We start from the raw sequence: 21098 nt of genomic DNA on the forward strand, positions 1-21098 counted from the left end.
AGATTTCCCACAACGGTGTGTACTACTCCCTTCAGAGGACAGCACAAACACGCTCAAACCAGAGTAGAAAAAGAAGTGGGAGGCCGCGTTGCACAACTGAGCAAGAAGATAAGTACATTAGAGTCTCTAGTTTCAGAAACAGACGCCTCACAGGTCCCCAACTGGCATCTTCATTAAATAGTACCTGCAAAACACCAGTGTCAACATCTACAGTGAAGAGGCGGCTGCGGGATTATGGGCTTCAGGGCAGAGTGACAAAGAAAAAGCAATATCTGAGACTAGCCAACAAAAGAAAAAGATTAAGATGGGCAAAAGAATACAGACATTGGACAGAGAAAGACTGGAAAAAAGTGTTGTGGACGGATGAATTGAAGTTTGAGGTGTTTGGATCACAAAGAAGAATGTTTGTGAGACGCAGAACAAATGAAACGATGAAGGAAGAATGCCTGATGCCATCTGTTAAGCATGGTGGAGGTAATGTGATGGTCTGGGGTTGCTGTGGTGCTGATAAGGTGGGAGATTTGTACAGGGTAAAAGGGATTCTGAATAAGGAAGGCTATCACTCCATTTAGCAACGCCATGCCATACCCAGTGGACAGCGCTTGATTGGAGCAAATTTCATCCTACAACAGGACAATGACCCTAAACACACCTCCAAATTGTGCAAGAACTATTTAGAGTAGAAGCAGGCAGCTGGTATTCTATCGCTAATGGAGTGGCCAGCGCAGTCACCAGATCTGAACCCCATTGAGCTGTTGTGGGAGCAGCTTGACCGTATGGTACGCAAGAAGTGCCCATCCAACCAATCCAACTTGTGGGAGCTGCTTCTGGAAACTGTGGGGTGCAATTTCTCCAGATTACCTCAACAAATTAACTGCTAGAATGCCAAAGGTCTGCAATGCTGGAATTGCTGCAAATGGAGGATTCTTTGACGAAAGCAAAGTTTGATGTAAAAAAAAATCTTATTTCAAATGCAAATCATTATTTCTTACCTTGTCAATGTCTTGATTCTATTTTCTATTCATTTCACAACGTATGGTGGTGAATAAGTGTGACTTGCAGGAAAACACAAAATTGTTTGGGTGACCCCAAACTTTTGAATTGTAGTGTATATGGTGGACCATTAGTTGTGTATGAATAAGGTAGAAGGAAAATCAGTTTTTGAAAACTAGATAAAAAAATGTGGCTTATGCACCACAGTTTTAAGACATCCACACTGAAAACCGGCTAAATATCTTTAAGAACCCAACGACAAAAATTTCCCAACATACTGTAAAATTTGAAGGCGTAAATTAGTAATGTCTGTCTTATTTTTCCTCCCCTTTTTTACCAGACGGCGACGTTGGATGATGAAACAGCAGACATGTTTAAGAAAGAGCTCCTATCTCGTATCCAGATGTTGGAGACAGCAGAGTATTCGCTCATAGGTGTTGGGGCTGCAATCTTTCTCATGTGTATTATTGCTTACCTGATAGTGCGGAAGAGCCATAACCAAAGCAAGGTTGCATAGTAAACAACTGACTCAGCTGTTTGTCATGGGTCAGAGCACATTCCGGGCAACATCATCAGTTTTTTGATATAGACTTGCAAATATTTGCAATCACGTCTTATTTGTCAGCTCTCCTTTTATTCCAAAAGAGAGGAATACTGTGATTTTTTTTAACCGCTCAGTAGAGCTGATTTTCTTTGCCAGTCATTGTTTTGATTTTAAACACTGTAACATGAACTCAATCAGGGATTTCTTGAGGGACAGCGAATATAAACTCATCTGAACTTTGCCTCAAAGGAGAGAAGGGGGTTTATTTGACACCCTATGAAAGAAATGTAGAAGCGCAAATGTTCATAAACTTTGCTAAACTAGTGTGATGAAAATGAATAAAAGCTACAAAAATGTTTTAATCACTTTGTGGTTCATTTAACAAGGTGATGAGTATGATAAGAGGGAAAAAAGCCAAATCTTTGGCCAGTGGAGCTGCTTTTCCTGCTTTTAAGGGGATAGTTCACCACAGAAAACAGCATATTATGATTATTCCTCATATGATACACTAGTAAAAGTTTATTTTCTGTAATAGTTCCACTAAACATTTACTGATTTAGATAGAGGTAAAAAAGAAACTATTTGTAAAATATTGCAATATTTTTCTTTAGAGGAGATGCGTAACTATTTAAAATACCAATATCATGAAAAGGCATTGGATGATATTGATTGAAAATACGGAATAAATAGGAAATCACTATTTTTATAACCAAACATCTGTTTCATTTTATTAATTTTATATATACACTTAAAAGCCTAGCAGCTAGATGGTGGTGCATCACTCAAGCGCCTATTTTTTAGCTGTTCTGAACCACCTGCAGCTGAGGAACAACATCTCGTTAAGTTTTAAAGAGCTATATTTTTATAAAAATATGTCCTCTTTGTTACTGTATCATGATATATCGGGATAAATCATACAGCAGTGTTGTGATTGTATGGTATCGCCAAAAAACTGCTAGTTCACAGCACTAGGTTTGGAATTCTAAAAGCACGACCGTTTTTTAAATTAATTCTTAGATAGCGGAATACGTGATTTATTTCTTATTTTTTTCTTGAGTACATGTTTTTTTTTTTTATTTAAGAATGAATGGAGCTTGTAAATGTCTAATGGATCCTTTATGCTTATTCACAGCAGAAAGTCATGGGTAAAATCCAGAGATGGGAAGTAACAAAGTACAAATACTTCGTTACTGTACTCAAGTAGATTTTTCTGATATTTTTACTTTACTACTTATTTTTATGGCGACTTTTTACTTCTACTCCTTACATTTTTACGCAAATATCTGTACTTTCTACTCCTTACATTTTAAAAAATTGTCTCGTTACTTTAGTTTTGAATCATTTCAATGGAGTTGCCGTTATTATTTTTCACGTCATCAATACCAAATTCAATCTAATTGGATGGGAATCTACGTTGCATTTGACGCACCACTACAAGATGAATCGACAGATTCGGCGGTATTCATTGGCGGCAAATCATTGCAGCTTGGTGGCGATGGCGTTAGCATAGTAGCATGGACGACGAGATGATTGAAAATGAACACAACGGAGATCTAGTCCTATTGGCAGACATCCATTGAAAATGTAGGCAACGGCATGAAAAAAGTGGTTTCTACTTTTACTTTTATACTTTGTTACTTTTACTTGAGTAAAGAAGTTTAATCAGTACTTCCACTTTTACCAGAGTATTTTTTAAACACAAGTATCTGTACTTTTACTCAAGTACGGAAAGTGAGTACTTTTGCCATCTCTGGTAAAATCATGGATGAAGTTTTGATTTCAGAAGTGGGGGGGACGCAAGTACTTTTGAATATAACTAACTTCAGGATGTTTGACGATTCAATCACAGACCTGATTCAGTGGCGCATCAGATGTTTATAAAGGGATCTTCTCAGGAGTGACAGCCGTGACAGCCAATCACACAAGAGAAGACAGAGATCCAATCAGGAGCTAAGGGCGGTCTAGTCAGGGAAGTGGGCTTCAGCTTGACCTGCGGTTTTCCCCTTGGTCCTAGTGCAATGAATGTCTGTGTACTGCAGCGTAATATCGTTTTTGGACTGTAAAAAGTCCCCCTGTCCTCCCCTAAAAATTACTTCCATGGGTAAGATCATCTTTACACTTTTTCAGAAATTTTATAGCAGTTCTCTTGGCTGAGCTGCTTCTATTACATTTATGTTGTCTATATATTTTTTGGCCAATCAGATTTCAGCGTTAGTGCGTTACGTCAATCAAATCTCGACAGGGCCTTCAGAATCAGCAATATTGGCTGAATTTAACAATATTAATGAAGAATATTTTCTTCAACCAATCAGATTTCAGATTTGCCCCACTTTGCCAGCTAGCGGTGTCACCCATATCAGCATTTTCTGTCCTCTGATTGGTCAGTTAGAGCAAAACGTTTACAAATGGTAACCTAGTGACAATCAATAAGATGAGCTTTGTTCCCTTTTTGACAAGTTAGCTCAACTGCTCTCAGTTTTATTTTATTCTCTGACACCAGCTTTATATTTTGTGTGCAGATTTTAACGAGGTGTTAATTAACAACACTGCCTCAAATCCGACAGTGTTTAGCTGATGGTCGGATTATCAACATTTCATGTAGATGTAAGAATTAAAATGGAAACTGATGATAATCTTTTTGATTTAAAAAAAAAACAGCCTCACTTGAACATATTTATTCAGGCTAAGACATTAATAAATACAAATACATAGACTCAGTGACAATAAAATTATTCAGAATTGAAATAAAACATCGACACGTAACTTGACTTTAGTTACATGTGCAGCAGAGATCTGTATGAGGGAAAATGCATGCTTAAAATCAAAAATATTAACCAATATGTCTCCAAATTGCAGATGCAGTCCTTGCTGGTAGATAACACTCAAGTTATGTACAAAAAGTAACAATTGTCACCAAATTTGAAGAATATTAACTTAACTAAAAGACATTTAAAACAGTTTGTACATAAACAATTCCTATCTACGTCACCTATGGGTTGCAAAAAATGACTTTTCACATATGCAAAAGGTCTAAAGGGCTGGTTATACTCTGACTACCTCACTAAGTCTGACAAAGTTTTACTGAAGGCTTTGGAAAATGCGATGACACTGAGTTGATCATGAAATGTCTGAGTTTAGTTGCTCGAGTCAAATCCATGCATGGATCCAGAGACGACTGGATTATAGCTGGAACATTTCTCTGACAAAAGCAGGAAAGAAATGAAGCAAATTGCAGCTTGATGACATCGATGGACCTTCTTTTACAGATTCTAAGCAACCATGAGCTGCAAAATACAAATATATCTTTAGAGCAAAAAAACAGAGCAGAAAAAGTAGCAAATAATTTTAAACACGGATGTAACATCTGCATCTATTTAGATTTAGAGATTCATATTCTTAACATCTCACTCCTGCAGCACATTTCTGGCACAGCTGTTAAAGTTAAATAAGGAGCTGGAATTAAAAGCATTTTTTATTGCACAACCATAATTAAAAAATATAATTTAATTGTTGAGAACAAAGTTATGGTTTAGAATATCTAACCATTCCTATGAAATAAGTTTAACTGAAGGTTTATTTTAACTTTTTAATTTAGTGTTTATGTATTGCTCCACTGATTTACAGTGGAGCAATATTTCTCAACAAAGAAACATTTTTCAGGTTTTGAAGTATTTCAGTGTAATATCTGCCTAGAGGCAGGGGCGGATTTAGGAAATGTGGGGCCCTAGGCAAAGACAGGCAAGGGGCCCTCTGGAGTCAGAAGACAACTCATAAAACAGCCCCATTCTACAGATAGAAAAATGTTAATAGAATAGACATCCATTATCTGTTCTAGGTTTTATCCCTCTCTTCTTGTCCCTTTTCTTCTTGTTTTCCTCTCTATGTTTTGTACTCAGCTGACTTTTCATGCTGTCTCTAAAGGAATGAAAGATTTTTTCCAAGCACTAAGCTCACTTAGCTGATTGCTCCTTCCTGTGTTTCCAAAAAGGCCAAAGTAAATAACCCAGTCCTTCTTTTCACTGTAGACAAGCCATGATCTGCTTATCTGTTCTCCATTTTTCATTTGGATGAAATAATAGCTGCATGAATCATGACAGCAGACAAGATAGAGGAGAGCAGGAGGCGGGGTTACCAATCTACTCGCTCTGGAGAGCAGAGTTCGCTGCTTTTAGATGTTGTCTCCAAAGTGTCCAGTAGCAGAAAAAAGTCTCTAGATTTGGCGCTAGGAGCTTTTTAGAAATCAAAGTGCTAGAGGGGTCTGAAAAGTGGCTAAATATAGCGGCTAAAGCGCTAAGTTGGCAACACTGCTCTTTGCATGGTTTGTTTTCAAATGGTTTGCTGCTGTCTGTTTGGACCTTTCTGAACATGTGCAGCAAATGGACTGATCCAATATGGTGGATGCTGAAGGGGGGGGCTGAGACACACTTAATATTATCAGCGCTCTGATGGCATTTTAGCCAAAGGATTTTTATCAAAAACAATTAATTTGCAGAAATACATGTAAAAGGAGTTTTATGGGGGCCCCCAGGAACTTGTGGCCCCAGGCAACTGCCTAGTTTTGCCTAATGGTAAATCCCCCCCTGCCTAGAGGTTTCATATAAAAATGACTCCTTACTTCATATTCATTCTTGCTATATTTTAAAATCTAAAAATAGTGAAAATTTGCGCTTCTAACCATGAAATAAAACAATATTATTCAGCAGGTGTTTAATTTCTCCAAAGATTCATGAGGGTTTTGCAGCTCTGGCCAAATGAAGTCAGTCAGCATGAAGGTGAAAATGGCTTTCTGGGTCGTTGTTATCCTGTGAGACGCCTGTTTCCTTTAGGCACTGGATACTAGCTGGCAGGTTTATATTGACACCATGCACAGAAGATGAATAAGGGATGTAAATAATCTAATAAGCTCCCTTTATTAGACTTGATGTTAAAAAGTCTCCACCATTAGAGGCTATACACATGCTTTTGTGGGAGTTTCCTAAATGCTTTCATTGCAATAATATAAACCTTTTTTGGGAGCAAACTCTAAAGATTGTTCTTACTTAAAACAAATTATGATCAAGAGTAACAAAAAAAAAAATCACCTTATACTGTTAAGTACGGTAGAGGATCTGTAATGATCTGGGCTCGTTTCTCTCCCAAAAACTCATGAATTTTTTTATTTAAGCTTTGTTTTTTAAGAGACGAGGACAATTTCACATCTCCGAAGTAGAACTAATCAGGATTAAACCTCATAACAACTCAGCCGGTGTTTGTTGAAGTGGGATTATTTGTACTACTTAACAAATGTAGGATTTTTCATGTATTTGCTGCATAAAAGATGATTCTTAACATCCAAAGAAGGGGTTATAAATACGATGCTTTTGTCACTATATATAGATTTATGTTCCACTATCAGGTCTGTAGCATAAAGACAAATGTCAGCAGAGGAGTAGAGATTCAAATTAAAGGAAAGTCTGATGTCATAAAGGCCTTCGTGTTTCTTCAGTCCCCATTTCCATCAGAAGTGTGTGATGGAAAGAATAAAAAATCCATTAGAAGAAACACGTTTAAATGTTTCCCTCAGACATTAAAGCGTGGCACGATAGCTGAAATTCAAAGCGTTATCCTCTGAGGGCAGAGTTTGTCAGAGGAAGTCAGGACATGTCCGCCTCATATCGTGTTGTGACGATCAAAGCGAAGGAAAAACTGGTGGTTGAAAAATTACAGCCATCTGGTCGCATTATTTCATGTGAGACAACAAGATTTTGTGGGATTAAATCTCCCCACACCAACCTTCTGGTTTTAAGGTACATCTGCAGCTCAGTGGTTGAGATGAGAGGAGCAGTGAGTGCTTTGAAGGGCACAGGACCAGAGGACGCCGTGCGTGTCAGTTTCTGCTGCTTGCGTCGTGCATCACACATCAGGGAGGTTATTGCGTCTGTTGCGGCTCTTCCTCCGGTCCAGTAGGGGTTTTAGTTTGGCCAAGTCCCCCCTGAGGGGTCCAGGTGGCTGCGGCTGCTGCTGCTGCCTCTGTTGAAGCTTCTTGAAGTCTTTTCTCTCTTTACAGTACTGCTGTACAGCCAGATTCTCTGCAGGGCTGAAGGTTTCCAGCAGGGCCTTCGGGTTTAGGGAGCTGGCCCATGCCCAGGGGGACTGCTGCTTGTCTGTCAGAACCTTCACCACGGCTTCACTCAGCACATTCAGACGGACTTTGGCGACGGTGCGTTTGAAGCCATTTTCTGTGGTCAGGCAGTAGTACAGACCCTGGTCGGACTGCTGGACGGAGCGGATCAGAAGGCCGAGCTCCGTGGAGAGGATGCGATCGTTCAGCTTAACCTGCACAAATGAATAGATTGAATGATTTTTACAGTTTTTAACCTTTTTCTAATAAAGTCTAATTGACGTTTCTGCCAAAGATGAATAAAGAAAACTACGGAAGAGGATTAGCGCCACTGAAAAAAAAAGTTTACTGATTTTTAAATTTTATTTCAGTATAGTATGGGAAAAAAGTCAGAATTCTGAATTTAATCTCAGAATTCTGACTTTTTTCTCAGAATTATGACTTTAATCTCAGACTTCTGACTTTTTTCTCAGAATTATGACTTTAATCTCAGACTTCTGACTTTTTCAGAATTCTGACTTTTTTCTCAGAATTATGACTTTAATCTCAGACTTCTGACTTTTTTCTCAGAATTATGACTTTAATCTCAGACTTCTGACTTTTTTCTCAGAATTCTGACTTTTTTCCCATGTTAAACAAATAAAAAAATAAAAAAAATCAGTTAAAATTTTTTTTTTTCAGTGGCCCTAATCCTCTTCCGTACAAAACAGTCTCAAACTCTGGTTAAATTGAATTTATTTACAGGTTTCCTGCGGAATGGAATAGTTTGGATGTTAATTTAAGAATTTCCCATTCTGAACAAGTGTAAAAAAAATGAAGTTCATCCAATCATGAGAAAAAAACACATCTTGCATGAAAAAAACTGTAGAAAATATTGAAATATTTTAACCATTTTGACGTCAGAGGATCTTTCGTTTGTACTTGAGTAGTAAAAACAATCCTATTTACAGGTTTTTGCAGAGAGAATCTACTAATACCATCCAGGGATTTCTTTCTTCTATGAAATATTCAATGACGATACAAAAACCTTCCAACTAAAGATATTTATTTTGTTCTGTACAGAATTTCACGAAATGCAAAGATGTTTTAAAATGGGTTGAGGACAAAAAGAAGGGAGACCAAACTGATCAGCTGGCATAAGTTACAGTAGATGTTACGGTGGATGACGGAGTTTAAAACATCTTGATAAGAAGCTTAAATCACCAAAGCTGCGTTCACACTGCAGCAGTTCAGCCTGTTTGACTCAGACAGACCACTGATCCATAAGGATTCATCTTCAGTTCTAACTGATCTTCATGCATGTATGCAGTGAATCAAATGAGAAAAAAAGGGTTTATTATAATGCAACTATTAACTTAAATAGATGCATCGCTTAGCAGACAACAGGTCTGCATGAAGCATTAGACTTAGACTTAGACAGATTATTTGTAATTTTGTTTACACAAGTGTAAAACAAAAAGAAATTTAGTTTAGAACAGCTCTCTGGACAATTTTTTTTAAGTGCAGCCTTTAAAAATAGTAAAATAAATATATAAAAACAGTAATATAAACATATGACTGTAAAAATCAACTAATAAAGCTTCAGCAAAACCACTTCTAGTTCTAAGCTCTGAAATTAAGGATCATATTCTTACATTTTCCACACTGATTGTGCATCGCAACTGATTTATTGGTTGGTAGGTAGGTGCACATATGGCCTTTACATATAATCACTTTAGTCTATGCTTATTTAAATGTATCAAATTGAATGTATTTATTTTTTTGATTAATACATTGTCATTAATTAATCAATCATTTTTAATTGGAAATTAAATAGTTTTTCTTTTTTAAATTAAGTATATTTAATATTTTAATCATGTAGTGCTAGTAGGAGTGCTGGTCTCCATCTCCAGCTGTCTACGGGTGAGAGGCGGGGGTCATGATCAGGTCGCCAGTCCATCCCAGGGCTATATTAAACTAATAAATATTAAATTACTTATTTCATGGAATATTTATATTTAGGTATTTTCGGATATTTTCACCCTCCATGTACTTTAGGATCACATCAAATTGATTGTAAAAGCCATACTGCCAACCGCTGGGGTCTGGTGACCCTCATGGGGCCCTGACCCCTGTTTAGGGAAACCCTGTATGCCTGGTGGGGCTAACTTATGGGGAGCTGCAGGAAATAGGTTTAAAAATGATTTTAAATGACAAAACATCAACCAGCCCATGCATTTTTTTAAAAAGATACCTTAACATGTATGAAGAAGCAATTTGGTCACTTCCATTTGTCAAATTTTTTTATTTTTGCCAAGCCTTCCTGAAAGACTCCGACGTTCTTGGCTCAAATATTTCCAGAATACAAATAAACACCATTAGTTGAAGAATTTCAGGATAATATAAAAATATTAAAGAAAAAGGCAATAATTGATATAAAGATTTAATTCAATAACAATATTCAAAGTAAGCTTGATGAACTTTACAGATAGGAGCTATCATTTTTTGGTATCTTGGCAACTTGTCCCGTCAGTCATGTTTTACTTGATTAAACTTGTGAGATTTATCAGCATGTAGAATTTATTAAAAGAAAAACAAATAATATAGATTATTGTTTTCTAAAACTTTCAACTGTCTGCTAAGAAATATACCATATCATTAGGAAAACAGTGACTGTTATAACTGGTTTATGTCACTAAGGAACTGAGCCATATTTTATAAGCATGAGCAGAATTGAGTGTATTATAGTTATAAATGTTCTGCCAGCTCATGTTGTAACCTCAGCTTCAACACTGTGTATAATTTATTCCTAATCTTTTCTGCCATGCATCTAATACATATGCAGAATGAATTCATGTGATTTTAGGTTCTGATGGCCAAAATGAAATGCCCTCTAATTAGGCTAAGGGACTTCTAACTTTCAGAATGACGCAGAAACAGGCACAAAAATAAACGTACAGATGGACACTTGGGTGTGAAAGTAGGGTATCGTGTCGCTCTCTGCTGCTCTGATGTAAAAAAGTCGAGCTTCTTCTTCAGGCTAAAAGTGTGATTAATCAATGAGGAGAAAGAGCTTTTTCATATCAGAGTGGAGGTACATGCAATTTTTAGTTTGGTGAAAAGAAAAACATGATATTGAAAGTAGGAGTTTGTAAAACCTTAAACAAAAGCATTTGGTTCATAAGGCTGGGATATTTTTTTAAGAATGTTGTCTTTGGTTTTGAGGAGAAGCTCAGAGATTTTTAAGAGTGTGTTAAAGACAAAATGTGTCCCAGTACAAAAGTAAGTTGTTTTATTTCTACACATTTCTGACTTTAAAGTTACTGTGCTTTTTTGTTTTCTTTTTTTTTTCCAGAACAAAAATCTACGGAGCCCTTAAAGGGACATGGAGGGAAAAAAAAGAAACTTTTGTACAGGATCTCGCAAAAGTATTGCGAGATCCTGCAAAAGTATTGCGGGATCTCTCAAAAGTATTGCGGGATCTCGCAAAAGTATTGCGAGATCTCACAAAAAATAAACTTTTGCGAGATCCCGCAATAGTTTTGCGAGATCTCACAAAAGTATTGCGGGATCTCGCAAAAGTATTGCGGGATCTCGCAAAAGTATTGCGAGATCTCGCAAAAGTATTGCAGGATCTCGCATAAGTATTGCGAGATCTCACAAAAAATAAACTTTTGCGAGATCCCGCAATACTTTTGCGAGATCCCGCAATAGTTTTGTGAGATCTCGCAAAAGTATTGCGGGATCTTGCAAAAGTATTGCGGGATCTGGCAAAAGTATTACGAGATCTCACAAAAAATAAACTTTTGCGACATCCCGCAATAGTTTTGTGAGATCTCGCAAAAGTATTGCGGGATCTCGCAAAAGTATTGAAGGATCTCGCAAAAGTATTGCGAGATCTCACAAAAAATAAACTTTTGCGAGATCCCGCAATACCTTTGCGAGATCTCGCAAAAGTATTGCGGGATCTTGCAAAAGTTATTTTTTCCCCCTCCATGTCCCTTTAGGGGCTCCGTAAAAATCAAACAAAAATCAAAAGCTCATATGGAAAAATCTGGACACTAATGTAGAAAATAGTAAAGATTTTATATTATTCCAAAAAAAGAAATTTAAAAACAATCCACTGGACTTTGTCTCCAAGTTTGAAGACATTTAGCTTCCCATCAAGGAAGCTTTTTCAATTCCAAATGTCAGGAATAGCGTCGAGTTCGAGGTTTTAAACAGTAGCCCAACAAAGCTTCGTTTTTGTTTTGAAAACATGCAAATTGGAACAGACGAAGGGGTCCACCCCTTAAGAATGGGGGTCGTTTGGCTTCTTTTGTTAGCCTACGATGCCCTGACGCGAAACGTCTTCAAATTTGGAAACAAAGTCCAGTGGATCGTTTTTTATTTTCTTTTTTTCTGGAATAACTATGACCTGAATGACTGAGAACCTTCACCAGCATTTCATATTATTGTACCAATAATAAAATCCATTGGAATAGGCAATTATGATAGAATTATGCTTTAAAAACTCTTTAAGTCTCGTAAATATGTAAATTTGTAGCTAATGGGTGAAAAAGGGAAATTAGTTTTCCAATCATGTTTTATCTAACTCTGTCTTGTCTGTTTATACTCTCCTAAATATCCTAAAAATAAACTTGTTTAAATTTTTCGAAACCAAAATACCACTGTCATTTTCAGACAGGAATAATAGTAATTTGCAAGATATAATGAGTCTAATAATTAACCGTGATTACAAATACATGAATTATATAAGTTATACACTGAAAATTAATTGGTTTCTTCATAAGGAAAAAAAATAAAAGCGTTAGATGATATATCTTGTTTTAAACGTTAAAGTCTTATTCTATGTGTCCAGCTTTACTTTTATATTCATAATTCAATCTCTGCATTGGAGAGAAAATATCACTCGTTCTGCAGACGCTTTCACTCAGATTTAGTTAGTTTCCTTTTTTAGGTATAAAATCAAATGGAACATCCAACCGGAGATGTCATTAGTTAAAGGGAAATTCAAAGGGGGAACGGGGTTGAGTGTCCACCGCAGGGTCAGCAGGTTATCTGTTTTATAGCTCTAATTGAGCACAAAAACCACCCTCTGTTCATAAAGCTGAGTTCTGAAGTGCTGTTATAAGTATAAGGAAGAAAAGGAGAAAAGAATATTAACTTCCAAAGAGCTCTAATGGACCTCAGGTGGACTATATCTCACATTTTTAAAGAGCAGCAGAGAACAGCGCCGATAATCTAGATGATCCATCAGTCAGTTTAGACGCCAACGTTTCATCATCTCTTGCACAATTATGCAGATTTTATTGCAATGTTGAATTGATAAATCCTTTATAACACAATTCTAGGAATCCTCAGAGCTTTTTATTCTGAACACCATAAAAATGCTATATCATGTAAATAATCTATGCATTAATCAGCTACATTTTAACAGCCTTTTAGGGCCCTGAGGATGATCATAAATCACTGACATCTTCTGATGTCAGACTGACCTCTTTCCTCCTGTCGTTCTCTCTCTGAATGAGCCAGCGAATGGACGCCTGAGGAGACTTTGGAACGCACTCCAGGAAGGTGGTGTTGTTTTTCACGCTGTACTGCGTTATCTCAGCAGCGTTCCTGTAGGCTGATGAGCAGACATATTCTCAGTCATATGAAAAGGCACATCAGACGTCACTGAGCTGACAGACAGGGAGCCTACAGAATGGCTCTTATAGGAGCGACTGTGAGACGTTGACATGAAGCTTAGCTTCACTCTTTAGTGGCTCATCGAAAGCAAACATGTTTTACGCAGAATAATCGCTTCAAACCAACTCTGCTTCCCATCCTGTTGTTCTGCTGGAGTTGAAATTCCTCAGTAAATCAGCTGGATGCATGAAGAGATAAGGACTAAATGGTGGCACTGCTAATATGGCATTGCTTATATACAGTGCTGTGGTGGAAAACAGGCAGGCAAATAAAAAAAAAAAATAAACTAAGAACCAAATTGAAGAGCAAGAATTTGTCAATTTAAGGATAACTAGCAATTAGGTTACATCTCTCTGTTTGGGCCTAAATGTGTGTAGAAAAATTTAAAATTTGAATACAACCGTTATTGGAGTAACATGAATTCAAACTGGAGAGTAACGCCGAGAAAAGTTGCAATTAGAAAATATTTTATTTATTCATACAGGTAACAGAATCATATCACTCAAAATGTTTCTATCTGAGGAAAACCAGCTGACTGCATCGACTCATTGACTTTCTGCAATCCCTCACACTGAGCATGCTTGTAGCGACAGTGGAGAGAAAGACTCCCTTTTAACAAGAAGAAACCTCCAGCAGAACCAGGATCAGTGTGAGCGGCCATCTGCTGAGGCTGCCTGGGGTTCAAGGAGATAGAAGCATATTAAGACATGAATTATATAATGTCTTTGGCGCTCAGGCCCTGGCAGAAGATTTTGATGCTGTGAATCAACACACATTTGGATGAGTAACCTAGGAAATTATTAGAGTAGTCTTCCCCGGGGCATGGTTATTTGTGGTGGAAAAAGCCAGAGGATGAGTGGGACTGAGAATAATCTGAGGGAGATGGGGGGGTGGAGGTGGGTAAAAGTTTGTTTGCGTGCAAAAGAGAGAAGCTAGAACAGGAGCTAAATGAAGGGGGTATTGTAAGATGATTGGCTTTGGAGACTGTATGACCCCCGAGCTGATTGGTTGGAGCTGAACGAGGGATATTGCAGGTGGTTCAGCTTCACCTGATTCCAGATTGAATTTACATTTAAGCTTCATCTCCCAGATCTTCTTTTAGTAAATAGATTTTTTTTTAATCATAATTCAATAATTCAGTGGGAAAATTTTACCGATTTTAAAATGTATATCCTCACCTAAAATCCTGTAGAGTCCTGATATCTATAAATTAAATCTCTGAGATGTGCAATTTTCTCCTATTTTATGGTCCATACGTTTCCTTTTCAATTTAGGCCAAATATAAAATGGTTCACGTAGAAGCTTTGGTGCTTTGATTGTTTAAATTTGGGTCATCTTCTGTGGAAAAATTAACTTCAAGTTTGTTTATTTCAGACATACAAGTATATAATAAAGACAGTATATGTCCATATAACATAAATTAAAACAGTCTGAAAAAGGGTGTATTGGCAGAAGCAAGAAACTTTACAAACTTTACATTGGACTAAAAATCAAAGAAAAAAATAAAAAGATGGCTACCGTTTATAATACATACCATTGTATGATTTTAGAAAAAAATTATTATTCTACAATAACTTTTTTTTTTTTTAACAAACCCAATGTCTTACTGATCTTAATTGACTTCACATGTTTCATAATCTTTTATTACATTTTTTAAAAATATGTTTTTAGACCTTGTTAATGTTGTACAATCATTTAGCTCCTGATCTAATTTGTTCCATACATCAACCCCAATAAAACTAAACATTTTATACCCTCTCAGACCATAAGCACTTTTAACTTTGACTGCCACAGTTAATCAGCTTAGAATTTAAAATATCCTAGTTTAGAAAGTTGATGGTGCAATGAAAAAAATCCACATCCATTTGAACATTAGCAGACCCACAGCATCATGGATCCCTACCCTACATAAAGGTTCTGACGTGCTTTTAATAATTTATCTTTTGTTTGAACCTGGACACGTTTGGATCGCTCACCTTTTTTTTTTATTTTTTCCTTTCAAAAAGCCTTAAATCTCAGCCTCATATGACCAAACCCCACAGTTGGAGTTCATTTCCCTACAGAATACAGTAAACTCTTGACTTTTAAGCTTGTTGAGGTAGAACCAAACATATGGAGCAAATTTTGCTGCATTATTTTTGAAATAAATATTTGAAAAAATACTATTTGGGAAAACAGCAGAGTTACTCTGAAAACCTTTTTTTCTTCAAAGATTAATTTATGGATTGCATTTTTTTTCTCCTAAATTTCCTTTTGCAAAACATGTTTTTAACAATAATGGAACAAAATGTCCTCCATATGAAGTTTTAAAGTTTCACAAAGTGAATTTTCGATTTCCAAGATAAGCAATACACTGGAAAAATGATCTAGAAATAAGTAAACGTTTCTTAAATTAAGTGTATTTACCCTTATTTTGAGTAGGTAAATGAGATAGTTTGCCACTGGATATATAAAATGCAGTTGAAATAAGACAATGCAATTGCGTTTTCTTATTCTAAATGTAAATTGCCTTGTTCTATTGGCAAAATGTCTCTTTTACCTCCTCAATCCAAGTACAAATGCACTTATTTTAAGAAAAAATGACTTATCTAGATTTTGATTTTTTCCAGTGTAGCAATCCCCCAGAAGGTTTTTCACAGATCTAGTTACTATAAACTTTATTTTGTCCTTTTTGTAGATTAAAGGAAGTTTATCTTTACAAATTGATGATTAAACTTCGTCATCTGGAAGTAAATAAGCACTTGTCTGTCCAATTTTGAACAGGAGCTTTGAAGAATAGATCTATATTATCCTGCCTCTAACATATTCTTAAGAAAATGGAGGTAATGAATTTATAGATGAAATATTTTTAGCATAAATACTTTTATTTTAAATAAACTGCTGGGAGCTAATAGGTGTGGCACAAGATTTTTCTTATGTAATCAATAATTAAACACTAAATCTAATAAAAATGTATATTTATGTAATATTACAGATTATTTTCAACATAAATAGTAGTTTTTTTTTTACTGGAGGTACCAATAATAATGCAATGATTATTTATAAATGAGCAAAGACTTTTTATTAGTTGATTTTGTTCTTTTTAATTAGCAGCAACAGAATTAAGATGTAATGCATGTTTTAAAGTGACTTTAGATCGACTGCTTTAATACCTTTTAAATTGAAACCTCTGCATTGAGTGAGTGGATTTCCGTGCATTATATCCTGCCTCCTGCTTCTCCTTAAAAAAAAAAGAAAACAGAAAAAACACAATAAGAATAAAGCACATAAATCCATGACAAAATACACAGTAATAAGAATCCTTCCGTTCTGTCTAAGACGGTTTTGGTGCCAAAGCCGTGTGCACTCATATGCAACAGCTTGGAGGAAGGGGCATGTAAACAGCTGACACATTTCAGAGCAGTTCGAGTAGAAAAACAGAAATTCTGCCTTTTGTTCTGGGACCAAACTAAACTTAACCCGCCTCCGACCCAATCATCTGGAGACCAGCAGCCGGAGCTCAAAAAGACCGCAGACGTTTCTGTTTAAAGGAGAGGTGTCGCTCATTTCTGCTCGTCTGAGTTTTGTTTTGATGGGAAAGGAGGGGAAACAAGTGGAATTTGTGACATGGCTCACACTCAAATGGATCCCAGTCATGTGGACAGCTTGTTCCATTCTCTGCTGAATGGAGCATGCATCAGATGCTGAACCCAATCTGGTCTGCTCCTTGATTTCATTAATGTTGTAACTTATTAATTACGACACTCAAATAGGAGAAAGACAAAAAAAAAAAAAACACTTTGCAGGACTATTCACTGCAAAAACGATCTAGAAATAAGTAAAAATTTCTTAAATTAAGTGTATTCACCCTTAATTTGAGTAGGTAAATAAGATAGTTTGCCAATGGAATGAGTAATTTTACTCTTAAAATAAGATAATTAGATAATATGCACTTGAATAAGACAATGTAATTGTGTTTTCTTATTTTAAGTGCAAATTGTCTTGTTCCATTGGCAAAATGTTTCTTTTACCTCCTCAATCCAAGAACAAATGCACTTATTTTAAGAAAAAATGACTTATATAGATTTAGATTTTTTGCAGTGTTCACACCACTTAATCTATAGATAAAATCACAGACTTCTTCTTGTTCTTTTATTAAAATGAGTTAAAACCATAATCAAAAAGACACCCTGATTGTTGCTTAGCAGCATTATGCTGTGGGGGTTATTTTGGTTTCAGCAAGGGTAGTAAAAATAGAGTTGATGGGAAAACTGCGGGTCTCTACACTGCAAAAAATTAACATCTTGATAAATCATTCTTTCTTAAAATAAGTACATTTGTTAATGAATTTAGGAGATAAAAGATACATCTTGCCAATGGAGCAAGACAATTTAGATTTAAAATAAGAAAACACAATTGCATTGCCTTAGTTCAAGTGCATTTGATCTAATTATCTTATTTTAAGAGTAAAAATACTAATTCCATTGGCAGACTCATTTACCTACTCAAATCAAGGGTAAATACACTTAATTTAAGAAATTTGCACTTATTTCTAGATCGTTTTTTGGATTTGATCAGAAAATGGACTGAATTTATGTCACAAATTCATGTGTAGTTAGAAAAAAAACCCACATCAAAAGCATTTACTAATTTCTTTCTTCAGAATTTTGCAGGAAATTGCATCACTCTAACCCAGCTGGAAACAAAATATAGAAAAGAGGAAGGAATGTATTTGGAAGGAATCTTCTTCACTGGAAAAACAATCTAGAAATGTGTGATAATTTCTTAAGTTAAGTGTATTTACCCTTAATTTGAGCAGGTAAATGAGGTAGTTTGCCAATGGAATGATTATTTTTACTCTTAAAATAAGATGTTTAGATTAAAATGCACTTGAAATAAGACAATTCAATTGTGTTTTCTTATTTTAAATGTAAATTGGTAAAATGTCTGTTATACCTCCTCAATCCAAGAACAAATGCACTTATTTTAAGAAAAAATGACTTATTTAGATTTAGATTTTTTCCAGTGTTGCATTAATGCTACACTGCAAAAAATGTAAATCTAAATAAGTCTTTTTTTTTTTTTTGAATAAGTGCATTTTATCCTGATTTGAGGAGATAAATAAGACACTTTGCCAATGTAACTAGACAGTTTACATTTATAATAAGAAAAATAAATTGCATTGTCTTATTTCAAGTGGTTTTTTTCTTATTAACTTATTTTAAATGTAAAAATACTCATCCCATTGGCAAACTATCTTATTTACCTGCTCAAATTAAGGGTAAATACACTTGATTTAAGACATTTTTACTTAATTTCAGATTGTTTTTGCAGTGTAGGTGCTATGAGCCAGAAATTTCAAATAAAGAAACATTAAAAATATATGTGTAATAATATGGAGACAACAATATTGCGATAATTTTAAATGTTCCAAAGCGAATCTCGGTGCAGAAGAAATGCTCCATCTTCAACTTGACGCTCACACAGCTAAAGTTCAGCCTCCATCTGCCTCTGAATCATCAGCTTCCTGACAGACCAGCAGCAGCAGCAGCAGGTACGGCTGGAGGGGCATCACCATCTCATCTCAAGTCAGAAAATATGAAAAGTGTCTATTTTTTCACATATTTTTAGATTGCTTTCATGGGTAGATCATATAAACCTGCAGACCCTAAAGCTTGAATAGCAGTCTACCTTTTCCCGGTGGGATAGAAGCGAGAGCAACTGAGTCCATCCCAGGCGCAGTAGGGGTCTCTGGCGAGGCAGCAATCGGCGCAAGCCGAGCCGTAGGCGTCACAACGGTGCAGGGAGACCTGCGAGACCCCGAAGTCAGAGCTGACATACAGCTGTTGCTGCAAAAGCAAACAGTTCAAATGTCAGTCCCTTGTTTGTCTTAATAAGTGGCCGGCTGACAGGAAAAATGAGGCGTAGTACCCAAACAGTTACTTCCTCTGCCTCTGGGATCTCCCCAGGAGATTTTCTTTAAATTTTCCTCATTGCACATGTCTTTAGACAACAAATAATGTTTCAACCAGTGTAACTTGTCCGGTAATGAAAGGAGAAAGGGTTCAGGATGCTTACTTTTTTTGGAGAGATTCTCAAATTTGTAACAGGAGCTTGATTCTGGAAGAAGAACAAACAGCAGAGAAGTGAAATTTGCTGGAAAACATTAATCTTAATGTCTTTTAACAAACCTGCTGCTGCACTGGAAAAAATTGACATCTAGATAATACATTTTTTCTTAAAATAAGTGCATTTTTTCTTGGATTGAGGAAATAAAAGAGACATTTTGCCAATGGAACAAGACAATTTACACTTAAAATAAGAAAACACAATAGCATTTTTCTATTTTAAGTGTATATTATCTCATTATCTTATTTTAAGAGTAAAAATGCAAATTCCATTGGCAAACTATCTCATTTACCTACTCAAATTAAGGGTAAATACACTTATATTAAGACATTTTTACTTATTTCTAGATCGTTTTTCCAGTGTGCACATTATTTGGCTCTTATCAAAATTAAAAAGTTATATTGCAAAAAATGTAAATCTAATTAAGTCATTTTTTCTTAAAATAAGTAAATTTTTTCTTGAATTGAGGGGGTAAGTGAGACATTTTGCCAATGAAACAAGATAATTTCCACTTGAAATAAGAAAAAAGAACTACATTGTCTTATTTCAAGTGCATATTATCTAATTAACTTATTCTAAGAGTAAAAATACTTATTTTATTGGCATACGATCTTAATTTCCTGCTAAATTAAGAGTAAATTCACTTAATTTAAGTCATTTTCACTTATTTCTAGATCATTTTTGCAGTGTATATTAAAAAATGTTAAATAATGCATCCTGTTTTAAGACATTATTTCTAATCTTCAGAGTTCAGCATGCTCATTTCATGATTTAAAACTTTTAAATCAAATAAAATGATTTTGCTGCATGGACAGATGATTTCAGTTGGTTTCAGTAGTTTTTATTGCTGTTTAGTTTACTTCTTTTTTATTTTAGACACCTCTATTTTTGCAGTGTGTTGCTTTAAACTATTAGCAGTCCTTGGAAAAATACATTTCCACTGCTAAGATCATTTTAGTATAACAACAGAAGTGGAAACTTCCTCTAAAATAAACTTCTCCAGGCCTCTTTAAAGAAATATTGATTATTGAGGATTCCACAGACTGCTGCCGTCCAGGTGCTGTTTGGGAATCAAAGGAGCTGGGAGCGCCTGGATGTGATCAGATCAGACGGCGATCGAAATTTAAGAGATTTCAATAAAACATGTTAAAAAAAAAGGTCACGCAGGGTAACAGCCAGACTTCTACATCTGCCGGTCTGTGCTGCATCAGCCTGAGTGTCAAACTGTTTCTGTATCTGCACTTTTTTTTAGATTTTCACAAGAGACACAAAAAAAGGAGGAATTCAGACCTTAAACACTTCCAGCTCCTCCAGGATCAGATCTTCATGCAGCGATTGGTTACTTGGCAGCACAATCACCTTCTGTATTGTCCCTTTGTCTGACAGCAAAGAGAGAAGCAATTAGATGCATCGAAATGTAAATCAAGGATTTTACCAAGTAGGAACCCTGAAAATAAGAAAGAAATCTCTTAATCTGGCTTCAGAGGTAAAGGACAACATATATGCATCAGCCCAATACCAGGGGTGGAAAGTAACGAATTACATTTACTCATGTTACTGTAATTGAGTTCTTTTTATGAGTAATTTGTAATTTTCTAAGTTGTTTTTGAAATATGTCACTTTTTACTTTTTTCGAGTAAATTTTAACCTAAGTAGCTACATTTAAAACCCCCTCATGTTACT

The 21098-nt window shown here is 35.7% G+C and overlaps 2 protein-coding genes across 2 annotated transcripts in view; one reads left to right on the plus strand and one right to left on the minus strand.

Annotated features, from left to right (window-relative positions):
- The window catches only part of cd36 (CD36 molecule), an 11734-nt gene extending 9857 nt beyond the window's left edge, over positions 1-1877 (plus strand). Inside the window, exon 12 of the mRNA XM_015394562.1 lies at positions 1334-1877. Within this exon, the coding sequence (XP_015250048.1) occupies positions 1334-1510 (177 nt within the window). The 3' untranslated portion in view covers positions 1511-1877. The remainder of the gene's footprint in view (positions 1-1333) is intronic.
- A 4661-nt stretch (positions 1878-6538) lies between these two features.
- The window catches only part of sema3c (sema domain, immunoglobulin domain (Ig), short basic domain, secreted, (semaphorin) 3C), an 83659-nt gene continuing 69099 nt past the window's right edge, over positions 6539-21098 (minus strand). Inside the window, exons 13-18 of the mRNA XM_015394567.1 lie at positions 20706-20794; positions 19365-19406; positions 18978-19135; positions 16460-16527; positions 13115-13245; positions 6539-7852 (exon numbers count right to left, since the gene is read on the minus strand). Coding sequence (XP_015250053.1) covers positions 7430-7852; positions 13115-13245; positions 16460-16527; positions 18978-19135; positions 19365-19406; positions 20706-20794 — 911 coding nt within the window. The 3' untranslated portion in view covers positions 6539-7429. The remainder of the gene's footprint in view (positions 7853-13114; positions 13246-16459; positions 16528-18977; positions 19136-19364; positions 19407-20705; positions 20795-21098) is intronic.

Source organism: Cyprinodon variegatus, unplaced genomic scaffold (genome assembly GCF_000732505.1).
Source record: "Cyprinodon variegatus isolate N-32 unplaced genomic scaffold, C_variegatus-1.0 Scaffold695, whole genome shotgun sequence".
NCBI classification, from domain to species: Eukaryota; Metazoa; Chordata; class Actinopteri; order Cyprinodontiformes; family Cyprinodontidae; genus Cyprinodon; species Cyprinodon variegatus.